At 38.2% G+C, this 27,776-nt stretch overlaps 1 protein-coding gene and 1 non-coding gene across 2 annotated transcripts in view; both read left to right on the top strand.

The window, feature by feature from the left end:
- ZFR (zinc finger RNA binding protein) overlaps window positions 1–27,776 on the top strand; it is a 47,013-nt gene that overhangs the window by 10,062 nt on the left and 9,175 nt on the right. Inside the window, exons 3-15 of the mRNA XM_064735361.1 lie at window positions 8,174–8,456; window positions 9,892–10,036; window positions 10,838–11,056; window positions 12,229–12,479; window positions 13,890–14,081; window positions 16,200–16,488; window positions 17,430–17,623; window positions 18,969–19,088; window positions 19,606–19,751; window positions 20,115–20,277; window positions 21,807–22,012; window positions 22,223–22,373; window positions 23,757–23,898. Of these exons, the coding sequence (XP_064591431.1) occupies window positions 8,174–8,456; window positions 9,892–10,036; window positions 10,838–11,056; window positions 12,229–12,479; window positions 13,890–14,081; window positions 16,200–16,488; window positions 17,430–17,623; window positions 18,969–19,088; window positions 19,606–19,751; window positions 20,115–20,277; window positions 21,807–22,012; window positions 22,223–22,373; window positions 23,757–23,898 (2,501 nt within the window). The remainder of the gene's footprint in view (window positions 1–8,173; window positions 8,457–9,891; window positions 10,037–10,837; window positions 11,057–12,228; window positions 12,480–13,889; window positions 14,082–16,199; window positions 16,489–17,429; window positions 17,624–18,968; window positions 19,089–19,605; window positions 19,752–20,114; window positions 20,278–21,806; window positions 22,013–22,222; window positions 22,374–23,756; window positions 23,899–27,776) is intronic.
- LOC135460198 (small nucleolar RNA SNORA66) lies at window positions 5,455–5,592 on the top strand. The gene has a single exon (XR_010443186.1). It is a non-coding gene; the product is annotated as a small nucleolar RNA SNORA66 (small nucleolar RNA).

The raw sequence follows: 27,776 nt of genomic DNA, 5'->3' as shown, positions 1-27,776 counted from the left end.
GCTCCAGAAATACAGGGGCAAAGTCATTCCTAAAGTGCAACCTACTGTAGTGTGATATTTCATTTCACCATTTTTTGCTGTTTATTGTCAAGTGTGTTTAGGAGAATAAAGTTCACCTTTTTTTTCTTGTTGATTGTAATTTTGGTTTTGTTTTGCTCTGTCCATATTCCATTAGCACATCTGAAACTTCATCTGACCAGTTATTCAGGAGTGCCTCTTCCTAGGTTAGGATCTAAAGCAGTAGCAGATTGCACTGCTTCTAGCAGTTTTTACAGAACTAGAACATACTTGTTTCAATCATCGTGTTCCTGAAAGAACTGCAGAGCTGTGTTTTTGCTATTCTGCTATTAATAGACTTATCTGTGAAACTTCGAGAAACCTGGCACTTAGATTTCACCAAATATGGTTCTTTAATGCTAATGTGTTCCAATGTTCGTAAAAGGGACAAATCAAAAAATACATCCTAATTAGTGGAAGGTTTCATTCAAGATACTCATATTTTTAAAAGTATTTTAGGACTTATGTTAAATGTTGTGCATGGAAATAAAAAAAAAATAAACCCCTGGAAGAAATATATTTTAAAAGTTGTGATTTCTGAGAAATACTGTCTTTTGGGTAGAGACATACTTGGTTTTAGGCCAGATGCTAACTGTCTATCAAAACAGCACTTGTCAGAAAACTGAAACTGAAAAATCAGAGATGTTCTTTGCCTTTTGGAGGAGAGTTTTCAGGGTTCAGCAAGATAAACAGAGCTTATAGGAGCATATGAGCAGCGTTTGTGTGCATGTGTTGCTTGTTAATACAGCAGTGTGCTGACGATAAGCATGTTATGTGCATGAGTAACGATTAATTTCTTCTTTTTTATTGAAATAAATGAATCAAGTGTGATAAAAAGCAGGGCTTGTAGGGAATGTTTTCTGTGCTTCCTATATACATACCTTTTGTGTGCTATATATCTTACTTGGAAGTAGGCTGCCTTTTCCTGAAAATGTATTATTCCTCTGATGGTAACTGCCACAGATGGATTATCCCATTTCTTAATGCATGACTTACTCAGCAAATACCTTAATTGTGGAAAATAAAGTGTCTTACAATCTTCATTCATCATAATGCAAAATAGATAGCATTATATCAAAATGTTCTATTTTCTTTACATGGCTAACATGAAAAAATACATGAAGTTTTCTACTTCCCATTTAGTTTTAAACAAAAAAGCCTCCACAATTTTTTCTAGAAAAGGGCAATAGCTGGAAATGAAAAAAGACATGACATAAGTGTTTTGCAGGAGAGAATTCAATATTTGTTTCAGATTTGCTCTGAATACTGTGTAATTCTTTGGAAATGCAGATCTTCTTTCAGTGTTGCTGTTGGGAAGTAACTAACAAAAGTTCTCCTGTATTCCATCTAGCAAGCTCTTATCTAAGCTTTTTTGGGGAATAATGCTGCTTATTTGTAAACCTACCTTATATGGCTGTTTAAGGGAGACAAACACATGGTTGTGGAGCTGAAGAACATTGTTTTGCCAAATGGACACCTGTACCTCATTAATTGCTGTTGACCAGCAATTTCTGCTCTCTACAACTTCTGACTAAGTGTGCTGCCAGCATTTTATTTATTTTTTGCTTTGAAAGTCGGTGTTTCTTTTTTGTATCAAAAGCACTGCTACAATGTTCTTGCTGAAGGTCCTTAGGCAGTTCAGAAAAGGTTGTTAATTGCTGCTTGAATGTTGTGCTTTTTGACAAGAGAAATAGAAGTTAGCAACAGAATTATGACATTAATCTAGTTATTTTAATAAGAAATACAGAGTAGTGATTACTAACACCTTCTGTTTTGAGACCTTGTTCTCAAGGTGTAGACTTTTTGCTGCTGATATTTTAATTCAAGTTGGCCAAAGGGTAGAGTTTTCCAGGCTAAATATCTACCTAGCATTACACCAGTTTTTGTAAATCTGTGCTGTAGCTCATTTGATTTTGTGGTGTAGAATTGGGCAAGGAGATCTTGGTAATTATTTGGTGCCTCAGTGATTGCAATGGAGACTTTGCAAACAGGAAGAGTATTTTAAAATACTGTTTTATTTCAGAATGACAGTTCTGGGTTTACACGACTGTGTCCAATGTCAATACCATGCAAACAGCCACTGTATTACTCGTATATCCAACTTTAAAAGTATCAGGGTGAAATGTCCACCTGCTTTGAGAAAAGATACTTACATTTGATGAAAGGAGATTTGTGCACAAGATAGCAGTGTGGATAAGGCCAGTTTTTGCTTTGGCCTTTGCTCTGGGATGAATTTTGCAAGATTGAGAGACAGGGTGGCCCCTCATCCCCACCCCTAGAAAATCAGATTGTCATGGAATTAGAGAAACATACATGGTCACGACTCTCTGCAGTCATTCTTATCTAGCAGCTTTAATATCATAGTGGTGTTTTACAATATGTGGCACTTGTGCTGATACTAATGCAACAGAAAGATTGGTATTTCCCATTGTTGGTGTCAGAAGGAATTATAATAGATGTTATTCAAAGATTTGAGTCAAAGGTGTTTCAGAACTGTTTTACACAGTAATACAGTATTGCTTATAAAGAGTTAGCCTCTTGTTTTCTCAGAGTTATTCAGTTAGACTATGAAAGATGAGGACAAGTTATATACTGTGGTAAAACTATTTAATAGTGGTGACCTTGTTTGAGAAGAGGAAATAAAGAGAATGAGGAAATAGTACCATAGATGTGGAAGTTTAAAAACAGGTAAGGAGAGACAAAACACTTTAGGTAAGGTCCTGCAAATGACCTTCTGTAGTTGACTGAAATATATACCTACAGAATCTGGAGCAGAAAAATTGGGGACATCATGTGCACTTCAAACTGGCTCTGGATGGGATAGGGAAATGGAGTAACACATGCACCTGAACAGGAAGATAAGCATGGAAGAGTATATTGTTCCCAGGAAACAGAAATTAAGTCAGCCTTGTAGGGAAGCACTATTTCTATTACAGTCAGAAACACCTGAAGACATAGGTCTGGTATCAGTAAAACACATTCTTTTTGAATGAAAATTTCTTGTGGAAGATCTGGTATAACAGTAGTACAGCAGAATACAATTGGAAGCTACTTATAACTTACTAAATTAAAGAATAATTTATCCTGAAAGTGAATTTAAACACTCCAAGAATTGTTACGTGAAGGTGCACTGAATTGAGTGGTCAGAAACAGGTTCTGCCTTTGTAGGTGTTGGTTTAGAGCTCATTTGCTTTTGAAATTGGAGCTTTAATAAACGAAGGAAAAAATTTTTGACAGGATGCTCAAACATCATATGCTGGTTTTGGCTGGGGTGAGCAGTTGATATTAGGCTGTGCTTTGGATTTGTGCTGAAAACAGTGTTGATAATACAGAGCTGTGTTCTTTATTGTTGAGCAGTCCTCACAGAGAGTCAAGCAAGGCCTTTTCTGCTCCTCACCAGTGAGGGACCTAGTGGTGCACAAGAAGGTGGAAGGGGACACAGCCAGGACAGTGACCCCAACTGACCAAAGGGACATTCCATACTATATAGCATCATGCTCAATGATAAAACTAGGGAGAGAAGGAGGAAGGAGGTGATGTTCAGAGTAAATCAAATGGTATTTGTCTTCCCAAGTAACTTTATCTGGCTTTCTTGAGATGGCTGAACACCTTCCTCTTTTCTGGGCATAGTGGCGTACCTCAGTGTTTTGTGTGGGGCCCAGAACTGGACACAGGATTCAGGGTGTAGCCTCACCAGTGCCCGAGTACCGGGGAGAAATCAGTGCTCTTGTCCTGCTGGCCACATTCCTGATACAGGCCAGGATTCCATTTGTCTTCTTGGCCACCTGGGCACACACTGGCTCATGTTCAGCCACTGTTGACCAGCACCCCCAGGTCCTTTCCCGCTGGGCAGCTTTCCAGCCATTCTTCCCCAAGTCTGTAATGTAGCCTGGGGTTGTTGTGACCTAAGGGCAGGACCCAGCACTTGGCCTTGTTGTGCCTCATATCATTTGTTCTGGCCCATTAATCCATCCTGTCCGAATCCTTGTTTTGTTTTGCTTGTGTATGTGGCCCTTGTCTTTCATATTAAACTGTCTGTCTCAACCCACAAGCTTTCTCAGTTTTACACTTCCAGTTCTCTCCCTGTTTCCAGTGTGGAGGAGTGAGCAAGTGGCTGTGTGGGGCTGAGTTGCCAGCTGAGGTTAAACCATGGCACCCTGGAACAGGTTGTCTAGAGCAGCCTTGGAGTCTCCATTCTTGGAGGTGATCAGCCCCTGAGCAGACAATGCCCTGAGAAACTTCTAGGTTTGAAATAAACTGTCTTTTGAGCATTGGATAAGAACAGGTGACTTCCAAATCCTTGTTTAAACCTAAATTATTCTGTGAATTTTAAACTCCTCCAAGTTAACAAAGCAAACTGAATCAAGTGTATTTGCAAGAGAGCCTCGACTCAAAAATGCTAGTAAGGGATATTAGAATTTATTTTGGGGAAGAGAAGAATTGATCTACAAAGAGAAGTGGCTGCATCAATGAGTTAGCTGCTTTCTCTGCAGTCCTGCCATACCTGTTGGTGTATTCTTAACTCATAGAACCTACAGAGTAATTAGTATAAATTCAGCTTTTCCCCATGGTGTTGAGAGATGTGGTGAAGAAAATGCACGCTGACATACTGTATTTCCTTGGTGTTCTAATAACTTGATAACATGCCTAGATCTTTTGGAGACTTACTTATCAAGACTAAGAAGAAATTCTTGATGTGGTGCAGTATGAAAAATGACTGCTTAAGATAGAGATTAGTAAAATAATTGTAGAGAAGGAGCTGGTAGAGGTCCTTAGTAGAATTAGAAGAACTATTATCAAATAGCAGTACTTGCAGTGGAGTTCACTAGGGATTCGTTATGACTTTATTATTTCTACTAGTGTGGCATATGGTGCTATTTGATGTGAGGAAAATAGAGTCAGTACACAGGTAACTTTACAAGAATCTTTACAAGAAGCTAGACTGCCGGGAGAGAAAGGAGAAAGCAGTTGTCTGGAGTAGAGTGGGTGGCACAGCTGAAACTGAAATGACGCATGAGGTTCTTGCCATCTGTAGTCAAAGAAAAACAGATAATATTAAGATAGGTGCACAGATGAAGGAAGAGTGGAATAGGGAGTTTGGCAGAATAATCTAGGAGGAGCTAAGTTCATCTCAGCAAACGTGGTGAGGCACTGATCACCAAATCAGGATAAGAACTCTTGTCAGTTAATTAAAGAAGTTGGCACAAGGATATTTTTATGGAAATTAATTACATTGAAATGTCTGCTTGTCTTAAAGTTAAAGGCTTTCAGGAAGACCACGGAAGAGAAGAATGTCACAAATTTAGAGGAGATGTCACCATTAATTTCTGTTACATAATGTAACACAACTTTTAGAAAGGAAGAAGCAGTCAGTGATAGAATACTTTTCCTGCAGTCTTGCAAACTCGATTACTAGCTCTGCATGATGTTGCAGAAGCAAGGGGAACAGGTTTGCTAAAATAAACATGATCATGGAACCTGTATTAGCCTTAGAAATCTAATTATTTGGGCTGTTAATTCTGTGCCGTGGCAAGGAATTTTGCTGCTTAGTTGCACAAGAAATGAAATTGTCTGTGCCATAATCTTGTTAATAGTTCTGCTGGTAATGTTCGTAATCTCTTCACAATTTTAAATACTGAAAACTATCAGGTATCTTTAATCATACGTATTCTGAGAACTAAAGCATTTTCTTTGCTTAACTGACTGGTACTGTTACTTTGTAGTGCGTTGTGAGCACTGTATCTTGTTTTGTAACAGTAACAAATAGTTTCATGAAACGTGGAAAAACCACGCTAGCGCTTTTGCCCAAGTCTTCTGCTCCCTTTTTGCTCTGTTTCCCTGTATATATATAATTTTGTTCTGACTCTCAGCAGACCTATTTTGTAAGCTGCTGTGTTTCTTCACATTTCTGCCACGCTAGGATATGACCCCAACAAGAAACCCTTACATTGTTTTCTGCTTGATTAATGAGTTAAATCAGTGCACTGAATGGCTTGACGAGTAGCAGAATTAGCACCAGGGATGGAATAAAATGGCTTAGCTGGGATTGGTGTTTGGGAGAAGGGAAGACTAAGAGTGGGAAAAGTGTGAAGCAAGACTTACCTTGTTGGCAGTATTAGACTCCTGATGTGTTCAACTGCAGTCAGTTAAGCAGTCTGCTGTCTGTTTATTCAGTTTAATGTGATTTTAGTAGATATATATGGCCATGAAAATTATCTCAGATTTGGTGACTATTTTACACTTCTGTACTGTTAGTTATGTAGATAATGAGACCTAATTTTATAGACTGTCTTTAATTTCTACCATCATAAAACAGTCTTCCTGAATTTTGTGATGGAGTCCAGTTTCTCATGTTAAGTAAACAGAATTTTCCTGTGAACATCAGGGAGGAGGAGTTGCAAGCAGCGATGTGAGGTACATCCAAGTGATTTAGGTCTTTGCATTTTGCTTTTAGGCTAATAATTGAAAATAACATAAAACATTATTGTATCTGCAATTCACAACTGTAGTAAAATTGGATAGAATGCAAGTAGTCTTTAAGCAGTGAGGGACATGTGATGGGAAGAAGGTGGAGTCCAGGCTTGGAAGTCCTTCAGTAGTAAAATTTTCTCTATTTCTGCTGTGAGAATGGTTGGGAGGGGGAGGAGGCTGCGTGTATGTGTTTTTTAAATTTATTAAAGTAAGTGGGTTCTGCTGTAATTGAAATGACAAAATCAGGTTTTCTAAAAATAAGTAGGAAAAAATTACTGAACTCAAGGGAGTTGTGGAAATTACTTTTGTGAAATTAAAAGTGTATGGATATAGCTATTATTGAACAGCAGTGTGGGAAATGTACAAAAATAATCGGAATTATTACTGAATCCCCCTTGATGTCATTATTCCAGATAGTGATATTTTACATATATTTTACCTGCTTCACTTTATTTGCTTAAAAATCTAAATATTCCAACCTTCTAATCATAGTCCACAGTTATGCATCATAATAGGACAACATCATGCACAGTTACATATCAGTACAGGACAGTAATTCTTGTTTCTGTTCAAGTAATTAAACCTTTGAAGCAATCAGTTTTTATTTCTGCTGTTAGTATCTGTGGATTTTTAGTAAATTGATAAATATTAGCTTCCTACCTGCAAATTTTAGAGAGGCAGATTAGTCTCAGCAGGTGCCTGGGAGATTGCCAGAGTGGTTTTCTTGCTCAGTGTGATTGTCTGCACTTGTGATGCTTTGTGTTGCGTCAGTGGACTTCTGCTTGGGCAAGTGGGACCAGCTCCTAAAATTCCAATCATCTGTTGGAGAAGTCCCCTATCATCTGTATGTGCCTAAGTAAATACAGCAGTTCTGAGCTGATTTTCATGGCTGTCTTTAAAATTTAATTGCTTGAATATGGTGTAATGAAAAACTTTGTGTTAGTACGGGTTAGTAATGAGCTCTCACAGAAAAGTAGCGTTCTTCTTAATTTGACAGGTATGTCACTTTACTCAAGAACTACTAAAGTATTTAAAACTTGCTAGTCTGGAAAAGCTATCAGCTTGGGACTGCTGCATTATTTTGAATGAAAGACTTGTGTTCTGCTGCTTGGAGAAAACTCAACACTAACACCTCCCCTTTATGAAGTAAATAATCATCTACATGAAATATGAGGAACTGTAGAGATGGAGCACAGAGTAACGGGTACAAATTGAAAGAGGGGACATTTGAGTTAGGTGTTGGGAAGACGTTCCTTACTCTGAAAGTGGCAAAACAGCTGGAACAGGTTGCCCAGGGAGGTTGTGGGTGTCCCAACCCTGGCAGCATTGGGCTTGAGTGATCTGGTCAAGTAGGAATTGGTGTGGAGGTTGGGAGTAGATGGTCTTTAATGTACCTTCCTGTCTGTTAATATTCTGTGATTGTGGTCTATGTGTCCATCCGCAGAAATCAGAGAATGATACAGCCTTTTTCACGGGGATGGAAGATGGTTAATAAAAGGCATTAAGTAAGAGTATGCACAGATAAAAGGCTGCTCGAGATCTGTCTTTAGAACAGGAAAAGTATTAATCAAATCTGGGATTTTGAAATGTATAGGCATTAGCTTTGTTCATTGGATTAATTACTTTCTGTCTTCTGCCAATACAGCCAGCAGCCAGCGTCGGGTGTAGCCTATTCCCATCCAACCACAGTTGCCAGCTACACTGTCCACCAGGCGCCGGTGGCGGCACACACGGTCACTGCAGCCTATGCCCCGGCCGCAGCCACGGTGGCGGTGGCCAGGCCTGCCCCGGTGGCCGTGGCAGCTGCTGCCACAGCTGCTGCCTACGGGGGCTATCCCACAGCACACACTGCTACAGACTACGGCTACACGCAGCGCCAGCAAGAGGCTCCGCCGCCACCACCTCCTGTCACCACACAGAACTACCAGGTAGGTTCCTGCTGTGTGATTTTTAAGAGCTGCTTTGAGAGGTGGAAGCCTGTTTGGAAAAGAAAATGTGATTTTCCACAACTGCTGCTGTAAAGAAAAGCGCTGTCTTCTGTTAGCGTAGATTTTGGCTTGGTGTGCAGTAAACTGGGTCATGGAGCTGAAAAGACTGTTCCAGTAAAAAATTTCAGTAGAGGTAGAAATGGTTCCTTTGTCAGATTCCTGGGTGCCACTGGAGTCTAATACCAAACCTATGAGGTCAGAAGATTGCTCTAGGAGATAAACTACCCTGTGGGTAGTTTTTTGGATATCCTCTTCTGAGATCCCTGCCTAACCATCTGTGGATACAGGCTCTTGCGAAAGGGCCTTTACTCTCTGTCCCCTTTCATCTTGAAATACTATGTTTCTTGCAATAGCTTTCCACCTTTCTAATTCTGAACTTACCAGGGCATTATCTAGATTCTAATTAGCATTTTGGTTTGTTTGAAAGGACTATATTATTGCTGCATGTTCTCAGTTCTTTTGTATAGCTTCTGCAACTCATTATATATTATGAGATCAGTTATTAGATACCTTTGGAAAAAAAAGATAGTCCCTCTAAACTAAATAAAATAATTTCTGTTTACACAGGTAGGACGAAAAAAGATTTTGTTGTTGTATTTCTTGGAATTAAAAAGGATTTTAATACATTAGTGTATTTCAGCTCCAATAGGTCATGCCTTGTTCCCCCTCAGTTGATCAACTCTTTGTGTTTTGCCATAAACATGGAGAGAATGGGAGAATGTATGTACATGCATGTAGTGGCTTCCAGGCATCCCCTTCTAAGCTTATTAGAGATCTACTGTGTGGTAAAGGTATCAAATGAGCTACTTGCCTTACCTTTGAAGGCCAGTTATGTTTCCCTAATGAACTAGTTGATACCAAAAAGTAAAAAAGGCTTTAAAAATACCACTTTCATTCTCCAAAAAATTTAACTAAGAAAAATGTTGTTAATGGTAACATTTTTAAAGCTGATACAGGCTTATGTTTCTACCCCTGAGATTTTATTGGCCCTTGTAGAAATTCATGTTTTGTAGAGATCTGTGGTAGATTTTTTCTTAATATTTTACAGAAATAGAATCTGATACTGTCATTAAAAACTATTGAGAGTAGATGCTTTTCAAAAATAATTTGGTAGAGAAAGGGATTAATAGCATGAGGATAATTCCAGTATTCAGTCTGTAAAGGGCAGCTAGGGCTGTTTCAGGCCTGAAGTATCTATGAAAGTAAATTAAATTTTCTCTAATGCATTTATTTGTATATACTGTACATGTAGATGAGAAGTTTTTATTCTACTTGAGTAGGCCACAAGATGGTACACTGTTAATTCCACTCTGCTGATAATTTCTATTACTCAAGCCATATACTTACAGGTGGTTTCTCTGTTTTGAATCCTTAGGATTCCTACTCTTACGTTCGATCCACCGCCCCAGCGGTGGCGTACGACAGCAAACAATATTATCAGCAGCCAACCGCGACCGCTGCAGCCGTGGCTGCTGCTGCCCAGCCACAGCCCTCGGTGGCTGAGTCCTACTACCAGACAGGTGGGTGGCATGATTCAAGCTGCTCTCGTTACTCACAGTCTTGTTGACTACTTTAAGCCTTAAAAATAGTTGTTTGACTGCTTCACGTTATCTTTTTCTGTTTTAAGTTTTGCCGCGTAATCTCTGTCACTGCGTGGATAGTTTTTCTGTGCCTAGAACTTCAGCACTTCTGACATTGGTATAAGTAGCTGCCTCTGAATTTTGGACTGCCACTAAATATACTTGAAACATACATCTAGGCAAAGTTCCTGCTGATTTGTCTAGAAACCTTGCTGAAGTAGTTGAGATAATCAGTGTTGTGTTCAGATGATTACTCAGTTAGAAATACTCGTTTGATTCTCTAGGTTCTTCATTTATATAATTCTCTTAATTATTCGTATCATGGTTGCTACAAAGCTGAATCCTGCATAGTATTTTTTTATGTAGAATTAAGAGGAAAGTTTAGGTGTGCTTTGGTTTGGAGTATTCTAGTAAAACTGTTACATAGGAAGGTTGTTTAAAACCTGTTTAAAACTGTTAAAAACATGATGGCACGGTTAAAAACAAATAAATAACTTTAAGGCTCACTTCTGTGAGCTGTGACTTGATTGAGATACATGGTATGAAATGCATAGCTATGACAGTAAAGCAACCAAATGTATGCTAAAAAGTAAAACAAATGAAACAAAACTCCCAAAACAAACCCCCACTTCTTACACATTTTTTCAGAAACATGTTGTTAATTTTCCCTTAGTATGGTTTCCATTTCACTCAACTAAAACATGTCAATATTTCTACACTTGTATTTTCTCTCTTCATTAGCTCCAAAAGCAGGATATAGCCAAGGGGCAACTCAGTACACCCAAGCCCAGCAAACACGGCAAGTGACAGCTATAAAACCTGCAACCCCAAGTCCAGCAACAACGACGTTTTCCATATATCCGGTGTCCTCGACTGTGCAGCCAGTGGCAGCTGCAGCCACTGTTGTTCCATCCTATACTCAGAGTGCAACGTACAGCACAACAGCAGTAACTTACTCTGGTAAGACTTTTGCATATTTTCTTGCTAGGATATTTGGAGTTGCTGGAGAAGAGGCTTTCAGTGCTCAGAAGTTTAGCACTTCAGGCTCAATTACATCGTAGTCTGCTGAGAGGTAGCAACCAGTTCAGTCATTGCTATGCCAGAATGTTTTGTGGCATCTTCAAAATAGTTTTGATGTCTTATGTACCTATTTTGATAGATATGAGAATATACAGAGTGCTTACATAGCTACCAAGCAGTGACTCATTGTAAGGTGAAAAGGAAAAAACAGGGAATACAAAATGTAACAAAATGCATCCACACAGATGTTACTCCCAGGAAATGGGAAGGGTGCGTGCAGTTACAGAGACAGGGAGGAACAGTTCAGTATAAATCTTGTAAGTTTGGGCTGTCCTGACCCAAAATGGAATAAGAAATGTGTGCTGGAAAGACTTTATTCAACCATTAGGAATCCAAAACATAGTTAAAAATGAAAATATGGTAACTTCATGGCCATAGATGGTAATTAACTGGCATGTTATACCTACCCTGAACTTTTTGTTTTCTTTTGTTTCTTGCTTAAAAAGGGATTTTAGTACTTCCTTGACACAGAGCCTAGTTTCCTTGATTTACTCAGCTAGAAGTCAGGGACTGTATAGCCAGGTTTTAGTGAGTGAAACATCTTCTCTATACCAAAACAACTTAAATCACTGAAATAGGATGTAATAGCACTAGATGTTCTGTCTTTTATCTTCATTTTTTTCCCTTCCTCTCTATATTATTAGTCCTTGCCATTTAGAAACATGAACAGCAAATCAGATTCTAGAAGATTGCTTGCTTCATGTAGCCTTTGCTAAATCTTTCATTAAAATTTTTGTTCAATCATACCCAATCTTACCAGATGCACCAGGAACTTTTGTACGTTCTCTAGGGATGCTTTGCTATATCTAACTTAACTGTGTGTCTGCAGAGATGTGTCTAGAATTTAATATATTCCCACACAATTGTTGGCTGTATATTTGTCTACTGTGAAACACGAAACCAAATTCAAGACTGCCTGACAAGGTCTCAGTGAATTAATTACATCTTGCCTTGCCTCTCAACTGTTATGCAACATGATTTGAATTAGTGCATTATGTAATTGATACATTAAATATGGTGATGTAACATTTGTTTTTATTTTCACTTTTCAGGTACCTCCTATTCTGGCTATGAAGCTGCAGTGTATTCAGCTGCATCGTCCTATTACCAACAGCAGCAGCAGCAACAACAGAAACAGGCGGCAGCGGCAGCTGCGGCTGCTGCTGCGACAGCTGCTTGGACAGGGACCACCTTTACTAAAAAGGCACCATTCCAAAATAAGCAACTGAAACCAAAACAGCCTCCCAAACCACCCCAGATCCACTACTGTGACGTTTGCAAGATCAGCTGTGCTGGACCACAGGTATCTGTATTATGTATTATTCTACTGTGCTTTATTCTACTATACTTTATGAATAAACTTCTTGAGCTAAAAAACCTTACCCTCTTAAGAGTCATAGAATTGCAGAATGGCCTGTGTTGGAAAGGACCTTGAAGACCATCTGGTCCAAGCTCTGTGCTGTAGGCAGGGACACCTTCACCAGAGCAGGTTGCTCAGAGCCCCATCCAGCCTGGCCTTGAGCTCTTCCAGGAATGGGGCACCCACAGCTTTTGTGGGCAGCTGTGCCAGTGCATCATCATCCTCACCATAAAGAATTTCTTCTTAATACCTAAACTTTCTTTCAGTTTGAAGCTATTGCCTCTTTTCCTGTCACTCCATGCTTTTGTAAAAGGTCTCTCTCCGTCTTTCTTACAATCTTCCTTTATGTACTGGCAGGTCCCAGTTAGGTCACCCCAAAGCCTTTTCCAGGCTGAACAACCAAATTGTCTTAGCCTTTCCTCATTGGAGGGGTGCTCCATCCCTCTAATTAAGAGTATTTGTTAATTTTTAGACCTGATTCTATACTTGTACTAAAGGAATAATGAAATAAGAATGCATACTATTATAGAAAGAGCTCCTGTTGGAAGACATAAAGATATATCCCCTGAGCTTGTACAGAGGAGCTTCACCTGACTTCAGAATTATTTGAAACTTTGAATGTGATTTGTTTTTTTAGCATAGGAAACTTCTTAGAAAATATTGTTTTGAAAGCTTTGGAATTACACAAGTTTAGTGAATGGGAAGCCTGAAAATTTATTCTTCATTATATTCCAATTTCCCAGTTTAGTGTCATGGTGGGTAAAAGTGCCTAGAAAGTGGATAAAAAATCATGCAGAATGTTTATATCTGAGTCTGGCTAAACAGTTCTTTTACTTTAGATAAACATGTCATTATATCCTACCCTGTCTGCTGTAGATTGCCAGTGTTGATATAGGAACTAATACCAACTTCTGCATTTCGTTTTCAGTACAGCTTTACTTGTGCCCCACCTTCTTTTAAATTGATTTTTCTGTTTATCTGGATACACTTAAAGTTTGAGGGAAGCTGGAAATCAAGAATAATTTAATGCAATGTAGGAAACTGCAGTTTCTCATCCTGTCAACTTTTCAGTGGTGTGAAACTGTTGACCACTACTTGATTGGGAAGTTGAGAAATTAGAGGAGAAAAACCTGTATTGTTTTACCTAAGTGTGGGATCCTGATGCTGGAGAAGAAAATGTTCTGGTCTTAGAAGTGGCCTGTTAATGCATGCCATACCACAGAAATGTTCAGTGTAGGAGGCACTTGCTAGGTAAAATGTGTTTTCTGCCATGTTCTGTATTACATGTATTCACGGGAATGATGAACCAGCAGTACAAAGACAGCTTACTGTGTGTTTTGTTTATTTAAACAGACTTACAAAGAACACTTAGAAGGCCAGAAACACAAAAAGAAAGAAGCAGCATTAAAAGCTTCCCAGAACACCACCAACAACAGTACTTCTGCTCGTGGAACTCAGAATCAGTTGCGCTGTGAGCTCTGTGATGTGTCTTGTACCGGGGCAGATGCTTATGCTGCCCATATCCGTGGAGCCAAGCATCAGAAAGTAAGAGATTTCTCTTGTTCTTGCCATGCAAGTCAGTATATACATTTCTCCTCATCATTTTTATCATTTTAAGGAAGGAGAAAATATGCAAAACAAGTATAATTTAAATTATTTTATTTAAAAATTTTAGTTCTTCTTTTCCTTTCAAATTTGTCTTTAGGCTCACTGTTAGAAGGGCATTGTTGAAAAAAAAGGGGGAAAATATTGCAATGGCATCAATGAAAAGAGGATATATTAGGATGTCACCCAAATCATAGGAAGAAGGTGTGGAGTAAGATGAGGGAAAGGTACCGTTGAGGATGTGTATGCTTGTGCCCCCTAATTCTTCTCAAGACTGTTCTTGAGATTAATCTTACTTGTCTGGCTCGGACAGTAAATCTTCCAGTGCACTTTGAAACACTGTAAGCTAAGCCAGTGCAAAGAACAGGCATCATTCTTTGATGGTTCCTGCAAAGAAAACTGTCCTCTGGAAGCAAGGAACAGTGTCCTGTGGTAGACTTTATAATGACTATGTTTAGAAAACTTATGGTACATGTGTTTTTCTTGTTGTCTGGGTGCTCTTTTGTGGGCATCCTGGAATAAAAACTGTGGGCTGCACTGAGAAATGTGTGACCTGTGTTTTAAACTTGGCCATACAACACTAAGTCCAATGATAGGTAGGATATGTGTTTAGAAATTACAGATCTTCCTTATAACTCTGGGAAGATTAATGCCACTAACAAATACAGTATTAATACCCTGCTTTTATAGCTCTTTACGTCTCAGGACACAGGCATCACTAACATTTTTCCTACTAAAATAAATAAATCTCATAACATGTTTAAAATTATCTTCCTCTAAGAGCAAAAATCAAAATTTAGAGAGACTTTACAGAACTTGTCCAGTGTTCTTCCTTTAGTAAACTGAGCTGTTACTTTCTTGGGTTGTGCTCCATAACACAACTCTATAGGTATATGCAGTATAGTATATATTATCCTTGTATATTTGGATATAGTTTCCTTTTGTCATAGTTGCAAGCCATTGCTGGGTTTAGGTTCTTTCACCGGTGTGTAAATGGTATCACAAAGGACTCCATTGCTGTGGTAACTAAAGAACTGTGTGCATTCTACTGGAAAAAAGTAATTTTGAACAGTTGCTTGAGTTTAAATTTATATTATTGTGTGACATTAACATGTCAGTATTCTGATAGGGAGCATAAAAAATAAGAACAAAAGCCTAAAAAATTAATTTGGATAGTTGTGTGCATATCATGATTGTGTATATGTTCACGTTTAAAGCATGTCTCACAGGTTTATATTTTTTTACTGCTGTTTTCAACACTCAGTCTTTAGTTTTGATCTTGCATATTTTTTTCATATAGATTACTTGCATTGCTTTTTCAGATGGTGAAAAACACCATCTGAAGACACCAAAAAGAAGTATTATTCCATGAGAGACATATTATAGAAAGGCCTGTGCTTATTAATGCTAATAAGCATGTACCTCTTTACTTTCTATGAGATACTGAAGAGCTCTGAAATACCTCTTGAATCCTCCTTAACTATTTCTAAGCATTAGGATGAAAGGGAAAAATGGAAGGCATTTGCCTAAGGATTCTCTTCTGCTTGGCTAAATAACGTGTAATGTCTTTCAAGATGAAGACTCTTGAAATGTAGCAATCAAAAGACACAGTGTTGCTGATGCTGAGTTAAATGACTCTTAGTTACAAATATTGTTTTGAACCAAAATATTTAAATGTTCTGCCCTTTTGAAGGAGACTAAAAAGTGACCAGACAACAAAACAGATACATTGAAACACTAGGAGCAAAATGTATTCTTGAACTTATCCTGAGTTGTAAGCTTGTGGTATTTATTATCTAAACAGTTGTGGGAATAAATGCCTGGATTTCTAAAGGGAGTAAGCAATGTAAGATAGCAAGTGCTTATTTCCCTGTTATAGGTGATAAGAGCTTTTACACATCCGTCTTTTTTTCTTTCCTAAGACCACTTTTTGTAAAAAAACAAGCTAACTCTTTATTTATATTGATTTTTTTAGATATTGATATTTTTGCTTGTGATAGCTGTAAAAATAATGTATCTCAGAGAGATCATGTTATGAATTTCTCTTCCTACTTACAGGTAGTAAAGTTGCATACAAAACTTGGCAAACCCATTCCTTCGACTGAACCAAATGTGGTTACCCAAGCCACATCCTCGACATCCACATCGGCTTCCAAACCAACGGCCTCTGCTTCAAACATAGCAACCAGCAGCAGTACAGTGAACTCCTCTGTTGCATCCTCTGCAGTGAAAGTTCTTACTCCCACGGCAAACACCACACTTAACACTGCATCCAACAACAAAACATCTTCAACCGCTGCTAACATAGCAGTAAAGAAAATATCTACACCGAAAATTAACTTTGTGGGCAAGTACAGAAGTCAGTCTTTATTTTGAAACCTAACCTATTCTGTAAATTTTTCTTAAGAACTAGTGTAGCAGACACAAATATATTTAGGTAACTCCATGCATGAGTTACTCTGCTGTGTTTAAGGGAATTACTGATAAGTGAGAATTTCTATAAAAGTTTTGCTTCAAAATTGATGTTGGTGTTTTCTGCCCAGTTGTCTCCACCTAGCCCCTCCTGAATACTTTTCCCACTTTCATAAGAAGCCTCTCACCTTTGGTTTCTTATGTAGCTGCTGCTGGAGTATTGCAGTTTACAGTCCTAATTTCAGCTCACAGCCTGGGCTGTTAATGCACATGCAGTAGATTGGCAGTTTGTGATGGGCAGCTGAAACATCCTTTTTCAGTGGAAAACTGACCATGTACACTTTGAACTAAACGTAACAGAGATGGGAAGCAGCTGTTCCGCAATAAGCTACCCTGCTCTTCAAGGAAAGAACTATACAGCTGCAATGCTAGGAGTATACTGCCTTTGGTAGTACAAACGTTATAAAGTTTTGAAGTACTGTTTTTTTTAATATATAAATTTACAAAATAACAACAAAAGAGATTATTAAAATACATTTTCTGAGTTGTTTCCCATTCAGTCCTGTCCCTTGAAAAAGCAGGAAAAAAAATAACAAAAATGGCAATTTTATAAAGCAGAAGTTTTTCTTCTTGGAATAAACGACTTCAGTGTTTAAGTAACCTGAATGTTGTTAAATTTACTGTTAAAATGTTTAATTGTATTGAAAATATATTTAAGTTTTGGGTGATTTTAAAATCCAATAGATTTTAAAAGACCTATAATTCTTTGCTCAAATCATAGGCATTTGCAAATAAAATCTTCAGTTTGCACATTATGTTTAATCACATTCTCATTTTATGAAGAGCAATAATTTAACTTTTGTTTGTGATTTCTAGGTGGTAATAAGCTTCAGACAACAGGAAGTAAAATGGAAGAAATGAAATCAGCCGAAAGTGTTAAAACACCTCCTGCTGCTACAGTGCAAACACAGGAAGTAAAGCCTGACACAGCAGCTGAACCAGTGACTCCCACAACTCTTGCTGCCTTGCAAAGTGATGTCCAACCAGTGGGCCATGACTATGTGGAGGAGGTATTAATATGAAAATATGTATTGTTTTTAACTGTTATAGTGAACGTAATCATGGAGTGATTGAGGTTGGCAGGGACTTCTTTAGATCACCTGGTTCAGTCACCCTGCTTAAGAAGGACCACCTACAGCCAATCACCCAAGAACATGTCCAGATGTTTTTTGAGAATGTCAAAGGATGGAGACTCCATAACTTCCCTGAGCAGTTGTGCAAGAGCACAGTCAGTCACAATAAAACAGAGTGCTCTGATGTTTAGCTATTTTTCACTTGGTGCTAATTTGCCCTGGTCCTGGCACTGGGCACCATTGAAAAAAGTCTGTCTGTGTCCTCTTGGCACCCCTCCTCCAGGTATTCATATGCACTGATATGATCCCCCTCAGCCTCCTCTTCACTAGGTGAGACAGTTGAGGTCCCTCTGGATGTCGATGCAACCCTTTGGTATATCATCTCCTCCTCTTAGTTTTTTATGTCATCAGCAAACTAGCTGAGGATACATTCTCCTCGATCACTCAGAGCATTACTGAAGATGTTACAGGACTGTATTGATCCAGGGGCTGCATTGCTGGCTCTTGGCCTCCAACTGGGCTTCATTCTGCAGATCACTACCCTTGGCCAGGTTGTCCAGACAGCTTTCAGTCCAGCTCACTGTATACTTATCCAACCTATGCATTAGCAGCTTGTGTTAGAGGATATTGTGGTGAGACTGTGTCCAAGGTTTTATTGAAGTCCATAGGGACAATCTTGACTGCTCGGCCTTCATCTGCCAGGCCTTCACCTTGGTGAAGTCATTCTGACTGCTCCTGATGGTTTTCTTGCCCTCATTGTACCTGGAAATTGTTTCCAGGATTAGTTGCTCCATTGCCTTCCCAGAGATCAAGATGGGGTTGACTGTAATTCTCTGGGTTCTCCTTGAAGATTAGACTGACAATGCATTGAATCTACAAAGGCTTGTGCATATATTTACATTTTTGTGTTGTGCGTATTTCTTTTTTCTTCATGCGGTTGGTATGACATAGGTGGATCAGCTCTGATGTGAATTTGGCATGATACACAGGTCTGTGATTTATTAGCTCACTATGTTCAGGTTTGAATTTAGAGCTGTGTACTCTTTGAAATGGAAGGACCTTGTTCCCTGCTCATTACCACGCACAGTGATGTGTCTGTCAGAAATGAAGGTTCTATTTTTCTGTTTTGCCGTCTTTCAGTTATTGTGTGAACTTCTTAACATGTTTTAGGACAGATAGACATTATCCAGTGGCACTGGATAATTTGATTCATAGATAATTTAATTTTATATCAGCCTTATAAAAAAAAAATGACCAAATATGTAATAACTTTATTTTCCAGGTAAGGAATGATGAAGGAAAGGTGATCCGCTTTCACTGTAAACTCTGTGAATGCAGTTTCAATGATCCTAATGCCAAGGAGATGCATTTGAAAGGGCGGCGGCACAGACTTCAGTACAAGGTAAAAATGCTAATGCTTCTCTCTGAAAGTCAACCACATATCAGCTAACTGGTCTTGTCACCTGCTCTTAGGTTTGAAGATTAGACAAAAGTAGGCACTCTGAGTAAACAGCATGTAAAAAAAGATAAATATATTTCATAGGCAATGTAGTCTTAAAAGAACAATGCAAATTGTGAAATTGTTTTGGTTGAGGCTTTTTTAAATGTTTCGAGTGTTGCTTATAGTCTAAGCGATGCTTAGTGAAGTGAAGCAGCAATAGGTTCTTTATGTTGTTTGCCATGAAGTTCAAAGAGTATAAAAAAGTATTGCTCAGTGTTTTTGGTAGGATAAACAGCACACACTCTTTGTGTTGCAGACTTTTTAAGGATAAGTGCATTTGTGCAGTTCTAAAACTGCATTTTACTCTTTTTGATTTTATTGTAGATGGAGTAGTGTATGTTAAATATGCCAGAACTACTCCATAGCCTTGAGATGAGGACAGGAAAGCAACATTTAATTCATTACTTTTCTGATCTAGAAAAAAGTAAACCCAGACTTACAAGTAGAAGTGAAGCCCAGTATTCGAGCAAGAAAAATTCAGGAAGAGAAGATGAGAAAACAGATGCAGAAAGAAGAATACTGGAGAAGGCGAGAAGAGGAGGAACGCTGGAGGATGGAAATGAGGTAATGCATTATGTTTCATGAATGAATGTGACAACCTGCTGTCAGATTGTCTGAAACTAAGCTCCATAGTTACTTATTTTAAATACTTTAGGGAGCTCTATACTGTTGTGTTTTAAATTGTCATTCTCTCACTGGGATTTTTGTTTGCTATTCTTCAATCCTTCTGAGTAATGCAGAGTTAGTAGAATTACTTTTCCGTAAATGCGGACCTACTTTTACAACAATAATTCATGTTGTTACCATCCCTTCATTGTTATTTGCTCATGGCTGCTAGAAGTTGTTGAAGACAGAGAAGAATCTTTCTAGAGCAGTGTCAAGTATTAACTGCTGTATTAAAAGAATACTTTGATTGATGCACTTCAGGCGATATGAAGAGGACATGTACTGGAGGAGAATGGAGGAAGAGCAGCATCACTGGGATGACCGTCGCAGAATACCAGATGGAGGATATCCTCATGGCCCTCCAGGACCACTAGGTCTGCTGGGGGTTAGACCTGGAATGCCTCCTCAACCCCAAGGACCAGCAGTGAGTTTCTTACCTTGAGAAAAAAATGTAACCATTCTTACCAGGAGGCACAGTTAAGAAATATAAAATTACTCAGTGCTACTGCACTTGTGTCTGGTGTTTCTTAATAAAGGATTTGGAAAAGAGAGGAAGAAATTATATGCTAATGAAATAGTGTAGGTGTACTAGTCCTCCAAAAGAAGTCCAATGAAATGACAAGAGGATGCTTTAAATACTGCTTCTTATGAAACACAAGTCATACTGAATTTTTCTATATTTTATTTGATTGTGTTATACAATATTATTTACCTAATTGTGGACAAATGTAAAAAGTCCATAAAAAGTATCTGGGCTCTCAGATTTTGCGAATAATGGTTAGTGGTGCATCATATTCTAGCAGTGTGAAGTGCAGTACCACACTGCACATGGGTTGATTCTGGCATTAGACTGAAAAGCACCTTATCAAGGATCTGAAGGTTTGCAGCTGGCATGAACCTGAATCACGCTGGGATGGGGAGAATAGCTGATACCTTGGATGGCAAGGCCACCATCCAGAGGCACCTAGGTGGGCTGTAGGAGTGGAACACTATGGAATTCTGCAAGTACAAGTGCCTAATGCTGCACTCAGAAAGGAAGAGCCCCTTGCATTGATTGAGGCTGGGTAGCAGCTCTGCTGAAAGGGATCTGGGGGTCCTGGCAAACAGCAGTGGGCATGTGCCAGCAGTGTGCCCTGGCAACAGGGCCAGCAGCTACCTGGGCTTTAACAGGAGCACATTAAGGGAAGTGATCAGCTTTCATTAGACCCTAACTTCAATGCTACATTTCATTTTGGGCTTTCCAGTACAAGATACATAAACTATAATGGACTCAGAATAGTGGTAGATGTTCAGGGGTCTGGAGCGCTTGCCCTGTGAGGAGAAGCTGAGGCATCTTGAGATTGTTCAGCCTGGAGAAGAGAGAGCTTCAGTGGGACAGAGCAGCCTTCTAATAGCTGTGCTTTATAAAGGAGACAGGCGCTTTATAGTCATGAGAGGGTGAGATACATCCAGCTTAAGCAAACACAAAGGAGATGTAGAGTGAATACAGGAAATCTTTTTTTTGTACAGGTGTTGTGCAGCCACCATCTTTGAAGGTTTTCAAAAACTAACGGGCTAAAGCCCTGAGCAACATGATGTGGTCTTACCGCTGACCATGTTTTGAACAGGAGATTGGACTAGATGACCTTTTGAGGTCGTCCTGTACAATCCTGTGATTGTACAAAAGAATGAATACTTCATTTTGCAGCAATATCCAAGTATTTCCCAGTTGAGGAGTGCCTCTGATCTTGGGATTTGGCCTTAGTTTAATTTTGATACACTTCTTGTCTTTTCAGACATGATTGATTGTGACAGTGTAGGCTGTTGAGGAAACTTCATGTTTTGTTAATTTCAGTGATGTGAGGTTTGACTATTCTGTTACTTAGCCACATGTTTGGGTTTTGGTATTTTGTCTCATTTGTGAACTTGGAAGTGCACCCAGGTTTCAGAAGAACACTTTTTATGTCTGTTCAGCCTCTGCGCCGCCCTGACTCCTCTGACGACCGCTACGTGATGACCAAGCATGCTGCTATATATCCAACTGAGGAGGAACTTCAGGCAGTCCAAAAAATTGTTTCTATTACTGAGCGTGCTTTGAAGCTGGTTTCTGACAGCATGACTGATCACGAAAAAAGCAAGAACAAAGAGGGAGATGACAAAAAGGATGGCAGTAAAGACAGGTATTTTTAAATTACTTTTAAAGAATTTTCTTGTTTTTCCTTACCCTGTTATCAGTGTTTTTAGGATCTCATTTCTTTGTGCTTTTATGCAGTATTTTGAAGTCTCAGAAAGATGTGGAGTACAATTTTATTTTACTTTTCTATCTTCAGGATTATTTTTACGATTTTTACATTATTATTTTAAATGCAACTTTTAACTACAATTCACAGAGCTTTGAAAGGCGTTTTACGGGTGGGCGTTTTGGCTAAAGGTTTGCTGCTCCGTGGAGACCGAAATGTCAATCTTGTTTTGTTGTGTGCTGAGAAGCCCTCCAAGACATTACTCAGTCGTATTGCTGAAAGCCTCCCTAAGCAACTTGCAGTAAGTAGAATTTAGATTTTTGGATTTGACTTTTTGTAGAAGTACTGTGAAAATCTGTCCTCAAGTTAAATATCAGCAGGACTCACTGTGCTGCTACATGACATAGTTCAGCTTCTTTCCATTTCCTGAGTGTTTTAATCTGAATTCAGAAACTGCTGCATGTTCTGCTTCCTCCATATTGTGACCATACAAGCGTGTGCTCTAGCAGTGTGTAGTATCAATCACCATTTAACAGATTTCTTTTATTTGGGAAATAGAAATGAGCACAAGAAAGATCCTTAATCAGTTACTAGCAGTAGAGATAATTACAGCACATCTGCTGCCTCAGGTCAAAGTTCTCCATTAATGCCAGTTTTTTGTACTTATGTCTTGTTTCCTTATTATATGTGTCAGTGCTTTATTGTTCAAAATTAGCCAGCTAAATCTAGTGTGGGGTTTTTAGAATTTAGACTGTTTAAAAAAGTAAACGTGCAGTCTTAGACCATTTAGTGAAATACAAACCCTTTGTATTTCCACAAGAAAGTATAAAGTGTCTGCTCTTCTGCTGAACAAAGCCTGTCACTGTAGAGTGCTTGTCACAGCACCAGTATTTCAATGCAGTCTAGTAAAATGCTTGACAGAATCACTGGCATGATAGAAGCTTTAGCAGGATCACATTATTGAAAAAATAGTCTCAAGTTTGCTCTTCTTTGAAGTAACAAAGCAGAAGTAAATTTAACAAATGGACATTTTGGTCTGTCTTCGTGGAAATGTTCTCACCAAGTATGTAGAAGGTGGTCACAGAGGGGCCTACAGCTTTCTTTTGGGGCTATTTAGAATTATTAAATAAAGTTGCAAAAAGCAATTAAAAATAAACACTTTATTAGTCAGACTTAAATTTTTTTCCCTGGTGCTTATCTTGCCCTTTTTTCTTAGCATATTGTGACACCAAAGCACAGAATATACCTAGCAATACCCATTTGTAATTGTGAGCTTGAAAAATAAGCATCTTTGCTTTTCAAAGACTTCTGTGTTCCAGTGAGAAACACCCTGCTGACATTTTAATTGGCTCTAAGGCTTTTCTTTATTTCAAAACCATCAAGATTCTTGTTGGTTTATAATAATAATATAATAAATATAATGTGTATTTATTTCCTTTCTGGGCAGTTTTTTTAAATTCTAACTGCTTGGTTGTATATTTGCATTAATAATTTGGAAACAATATGCAAGTCCACATATCTTTATACTGTGTAGTGTGGTTCTATGGCTACATAGGTATCTGTTTCATATAATTATGTTGTGTTTCTGTCTTTCTGTTGGAAAAAGAGTATGTTGGAATCCTATTTCTTCCTGTTACTTTTAATGGCCACATGCTAATAGAAATTTCTGTTTCTCGATATTTAGGTAATAAGTCCAGAGAAATACGATATCAAGTGTGCAGTCCCAGAAGCAGCAATAATTTTAAATTCGTGTGTGGAACCCAAAATGCAAGTTACAATCACACTGACATCTCCAGTCATTCGGGAAGAGAACATGAGGGATGGAGGTTGGGAAGTTGTTAAAGATGTTACTTATTTCTCACCTGTTTTTTTTATGTTTATCTATTCTGCTTAAGATGGCACTAAGGTCCTGGAAGGCAACATGCTGGCACACATATTTGATCAAAACTTTGTTTTTCAACAACCAGTCTCTGTAGAGAACAGTTGGTTAAAATAACTGTGTATATGATGCTTTTATTTAATTTTTAAAATTTCTAACTTTATGTCCAACCTCAGCTTTCTGGAAAAGGTACAAGCTTGATTTTTTTCCCCCCTTTTAAAATTATGTGGAAAACTAAGTATTTTATAGCAAGCGGCTATAAACTGGCTTTCTAGAGCAGTCTTGCCTTAAGAGAAAGATTATATGGATTTAGAAAATCAAATCAGAGGTTTTTGGGTTCGAACTGGGTCAGTATTACCATCACTTAGACATTCTGAATAGTGCCACTTAAAATGCACTTTTACAGTACTTTTGACAGTAACAGTGCTTTTAACTTTAAAAGATAATGCGATTTTTTCCAGCTCTCTGAGGTTGTTTTTTTGGTCTGGAGTGCTTTTTGAGTATATTTAGGCTCCTGGTATTACAATCACTCTACTATCCAACTGGCAAACCCAACTAGTACAATAAGAAATGGCTTTGTCTTTGAGCTGAAGCAGAAGGTGGAGCTTGGGAATCAATTTATGTTTGTGAAGTCCACAGTTTCTCTGGTGCCAGCAGTGTTGCTTTAGGGTCTGTTCTGTAACACTTTCAAAGCTCCAAAAGCTTTTAAGCCAACAAGCATGATTAATGTCTGCAGTACATTGGTTCTTTTTATTTACGGGTCAGATAAAATTAACTTTTGTTTCCTTTTAATCCTGTATTTTCGTAGTTGAAAGAGATCATAGCAAACAGGGTTCTGGTGTTTGACAGTGAACCTACAAATAGGAAATCTGAGGCTGTTTTAAGACTTCTCATATACAGGTTGAAAGAAATTTTATGTGTGTATGTATACATGTGCTTGTGTATATACGTATTTATATAAGCCACTGAGGTTTTTTTTTAGATTTCATCTCATCACTACATGTCCTCTAAAACACTTGAGGTTTTTATATTGCATTACTAAGTGTCCTGTAGCTGTGACTAGTGCATTTATAAGCAAGCTATGTTAACAAAGTCATCCTACATAATCAGAAAGAAAAATTTTCAACATGCATTTTGTGGTTTGGATGACTTCCAAAGAGTCTTAGAGTGCTTTTGTTTTAAGCTGTTCATTTTATTCCTAGCTATAAAGGCTTTGTATGTGTACTGTCACACCCAACCATTTTTACTTGGTTTTGGACAATCTGAGTATAACATGACTCTGGGCTGAATCAAGTTTATTTTTTAAAAAAGCATTTTATCATTAAATTAGACTAACCATTTAATGAAATGAACCTTAAACACCATGTGTATTTCTTGATGTACTGTGCAGAAGTGCCATATTGATTCCTGCCACTATACTCAATTCAACTAAGTGGTTTCTGGCCCAAAATTCTGTGATGAAGACTAAAAGTAAAACAAATTTCAAATTACTACCATCAGTCCCCTAAGTTATGCCGCCAAAAGGAAACAAATCTGTATTTTTGTCTGACCCACACTTGAGTTAAATTATCTTTGTGAGTTTATTCACTGCTGAATGCAGTACTGCCTCTAGGCAAACAAAATCAAGTTAGATTTCTCTTCAAGACACTGAGCAGTATAAAATGGATGTGCAGAAAAGTTCACTTTTGAAACTGGAGCAAATAGAAGACTGAATTGCCAATTATTGCAGCAAAGAAGTTCCTTATTCCGAAGACTGCTGCTTATTTGCTGCAGAGTAACAGTATGTGTTTGTGTTTTTCTTACTGCAGCTTCTCATGCTCTGTGTCTTACATTGGTTTGAAGTTTTCATTTTCCTTAGCTCGCTTGGGGAGCTAGTTCAGGTGTTAAGGAAGGCTTTACCGGAAGAACCAGTTGGAGTAAAGATGCAACTTGAGTCTTGCATGTGGAGTAGAATCATGTTTGATGTGTTATTAAGTAAAAGGCTAAAAAAAAAATCCAAACGGTGAAATGAAATTGTTAACCGCATAGCTACTGTTGCTTACAGTATTGTGCGTTTGACAGTTGACCGAATCTGGTACATTCGAAGAGCTCTAACCCAGCTGTGGAGTCTTCCTTCGGCAAACAGAGTTTACATACCCACCAACGCCTCTGCGTGTGCGCGTGTGTCTCTTTCATCCTTAGCTAACAGCCCCGGTCCAAAGCCTTCTAGCAGAGGGACTTGATTCCTGTCAGGGGTTGCTGCCAAGACATCGGAAGGATTTTTGACCAAGGTTTTCTAAAGCTCAGTGTCACACCTGCCATGCTTTACAAAGGAGGGGTTTGGATGCATAGTTCTAGCATCTGCTGTTACTTTGTGTTTGGTTTTTGTTTTGCTTTTTTCTTTTCGTCTTTGTCTCTCTCCTAGAATGAAGCAGTGTTCACACTAGTCTTATAATAGTTGACTGGATAAAATGCATTTTACATAATAAAACTTACCTAAATTGACATACCTGTTAACTTTTAATGAAGAGGTAGTGTGGACACAGCATGTCTAATTAAAGATTAACCCCTTATGTTTAGGCTAGTAATAAGTTATACAGGGTAAGAATTCATGCCCATGTTTTGTAAATTAATTCCATTTTTGCCCTAGTTTAGTAGGGTGGTAGGTTAGGCATCTGATTTTAGTTTTACAGTCTTTAAGGGGTTAATCCAGAAATGTGAAACATATGCAAAAATCCACAGAATAAATATTACAGGAGTTCCCTTTATACGTATTTTAGTCAGTGTTTTTTCAATGTAGTACCTTCCTCGGCAACTTCTGACTTTCAAAGTCTTTCTAAGTTCCAAGGGTATTCTTATGACAGCTATTAGGAACCCATTTTAGATGAACATTTCCAGCACTGAATAAGATTCTTTGCTGTACATTTAAATTGCAATTCTTCTCAGTAAAACTGTTTTAGAAGTTGAAGGTTTTCAGAGGTAGAAATTTCAAATTATTAATGAATTATTGTTCTAGAAGTTTGCGCAGTGTCACCTATTTGCATGTTAATTTTAGAAGAGTGTATGTAATTGACTGATTAGACTATTGGCCCCACAGCACATATTTGCATTTTTAATTTCTCAACCTTATTTTGCCACTTTTTCCTGTGATGGGTCTTCTCAGGATGTACCCCTTGTCTCATATATCTGGGTTGTACTCCTTTAGTCATTTAGCTTTTGCTGGCACCCCTCTGGTATAGGTTTGGAGGGGATTTTTCATTATTGTTTTTACTTTGAAAGAAACATCACTTCAAACATCTTCATTTGCTCTGTAATTGCATTGTTAGTGAAGATTTTTATTTTTACACCTTAATATGTAGTTGTAAGTTTAAATATCTGTGTGAGAAGTTACCTATGTTCTTCTCAGCTTTGCTGTTATCAAGTCTTCAGCTTTTTATCCTGGTGCAGAGCAATGGGACTATCCTGTCAAAATGCTCGAATCTGAATATAGTACTTCACATTAAATTTAGTTACTGTACTGAAAAGCTATAATATCATTTTCATTCGTGGCCTTTTTGCTCTATAGACTAAAGAATCCAACTAGTATGCATTTGTGGTTTCAGAGCACAATTTCTGCAACATACCTAAAAGCTTCTCGTTGCAGGCATATTTCATGAGCCTCATTATTTTTTATTGTATTTTATTCCCTGGCTTAACCTAAATTTAGATCTTGAAGGAGTAAACTGTACTGTTCCAAACAGCTAGCTCCTGTGAAATGTGTGCCATTCAGTGAGGGCTTTTTGTTTCATCTTATTTGGTGTATCACCAGTTATGCTAGCAACATATGTTGTGACTAGTCACCATAGC

Source organism: Zonotrichia leucophrys, chromosome Z, assembly GCF_028769735.1.
Source record: "Zonotrichia leucophrys gambelii isolate GWCS_2022_RI chromosome Z, RI_Zleu_2.0, whole genome shotgun sequence".
NCBI classification, from domain to species: Eukaryota; Metazoa; Chordata; class Aves; order Passeriformes; family Passerellidae; genus Zonotrichia; species Zonotrichia leucophrys.
The sequence above is the reverse complement of the archived record's forward strand: the minus strand, read 5'-3'. Positions and strand labels throughout refer to the sequence as shown.